The 858-nt window shown below is 56.8% G+C and overlaps 1 protein-coding gene across 1 annotated transcript; it reads left to right on the forward strand.

The window, feature by feature from the left end:
- Positions 1-333: 333 nt before the first annotated feature.
- Positions 334-663, forward strand: KIAA0040 (KIAA0040 ortholog). The gene has a single exon (XM_008943900.1). The coding sequence runs from the start codon at positions 334-336 to the stop codon at positions 661-663; it is 330 nt and encodes a 109-aa protein (XP_008942148.1).
- Positions 664-858: the final 195 nt, after the last annotated feature.

Below are 858 nucleotides of genomic sequence, written 5' to 3' on the forward strand. Positions count from 1 at the left end.
CCATCCCCGCTGCTGAGAATGAACCCCAGGAGAGGTTGGGAGTCTGTCTTTCTCGGATAGGGACACGCAAAAGGACATGGCTGGAAGTATGCCATGGTCCCCATGACCCCAGACCCCTCCAAGGCAGCAGACCTCTCACCATGCTGAGGCTTTATCTGTGCTAATAGCTCCATGGAAAAGAAATTGCTGATGGAGCAGGCATCTGATCCATGTGGTTCCTGTCTCTGCAGACACTGTCCGAGGACACTTGGGGAGCCCACTAGCTGCCTTCAGGAGCTGAATTTATCTCTAGGAGCAGAGTGAGCAGCATAGGCAGCCTGCCCAGGAGCTGACATGGAGCAGAAGATCAGCTCTTTCTTTAATTCCATCTTGGAGCTCATCCGTACCAAGCATGAGGAAGGCATCTTCAACACCGTGTGCCTGGCCGTGCTGATGGCTCTGCCCTTTGTCGTCCTCATTGCGTTCATTTTCATCTGCTGCCACTGCTGCTTCTGCAGCCGGAGGAGAGAAAGAAGGAAGAAAGGTGGCCCCAGCAGCAATGGGCAGCTGCAGGCTGAGCGGAACAAGAAGAAAAAGAAGAAGAAGAAGGATGAAGAGGACCTGTGGATCTCAGCTCAGCCTAAGCTGCTCTTGCTGGACAAGAGACCCTCCTTGCCCATCTAGCAGAGAGGAGGGTGTTCAGGCCCTCCCCTCTGAGATGCCACCAGTCCTTTCAGCCGTGCACCATGAAGGGCGAGGCGATGCTAGAGCCGCTGCCCCTCTGTGGTGATTTTCACCAGAGGCCGAGCCCCGCGGGTAACCAGGGCGTCGAGGGGCCGCAGAGGGCACGGCAGCCGCGCACAGGTTCACGCAAGCCCC

The sequence above is a fragment of the Merops nubicus genome, unplaced genomic scaffold (assembly GCF_000691845.1).
Source record: "Merops nubicus isolate BGI_N331 unplaced genomic scaffold, ASM69184v1 scaffold16547, whole genome shotgun sequence".
Lineage (NCBI taxonomy): Eukaryota > Metazoa > Chordata > Aves > Coraciiformes > Meropidae > Merops > Merops nubicus.

What these genes read in the sequence shown, in the direction of transcription:
- KIAA0040 (XM_008943900.1), top strand. Translation starts at nt 334, where the DNA reads ATGGAGCAGAAGATCAGCTCTTTCTTTAATTCCATCTTGGAGCTCATC.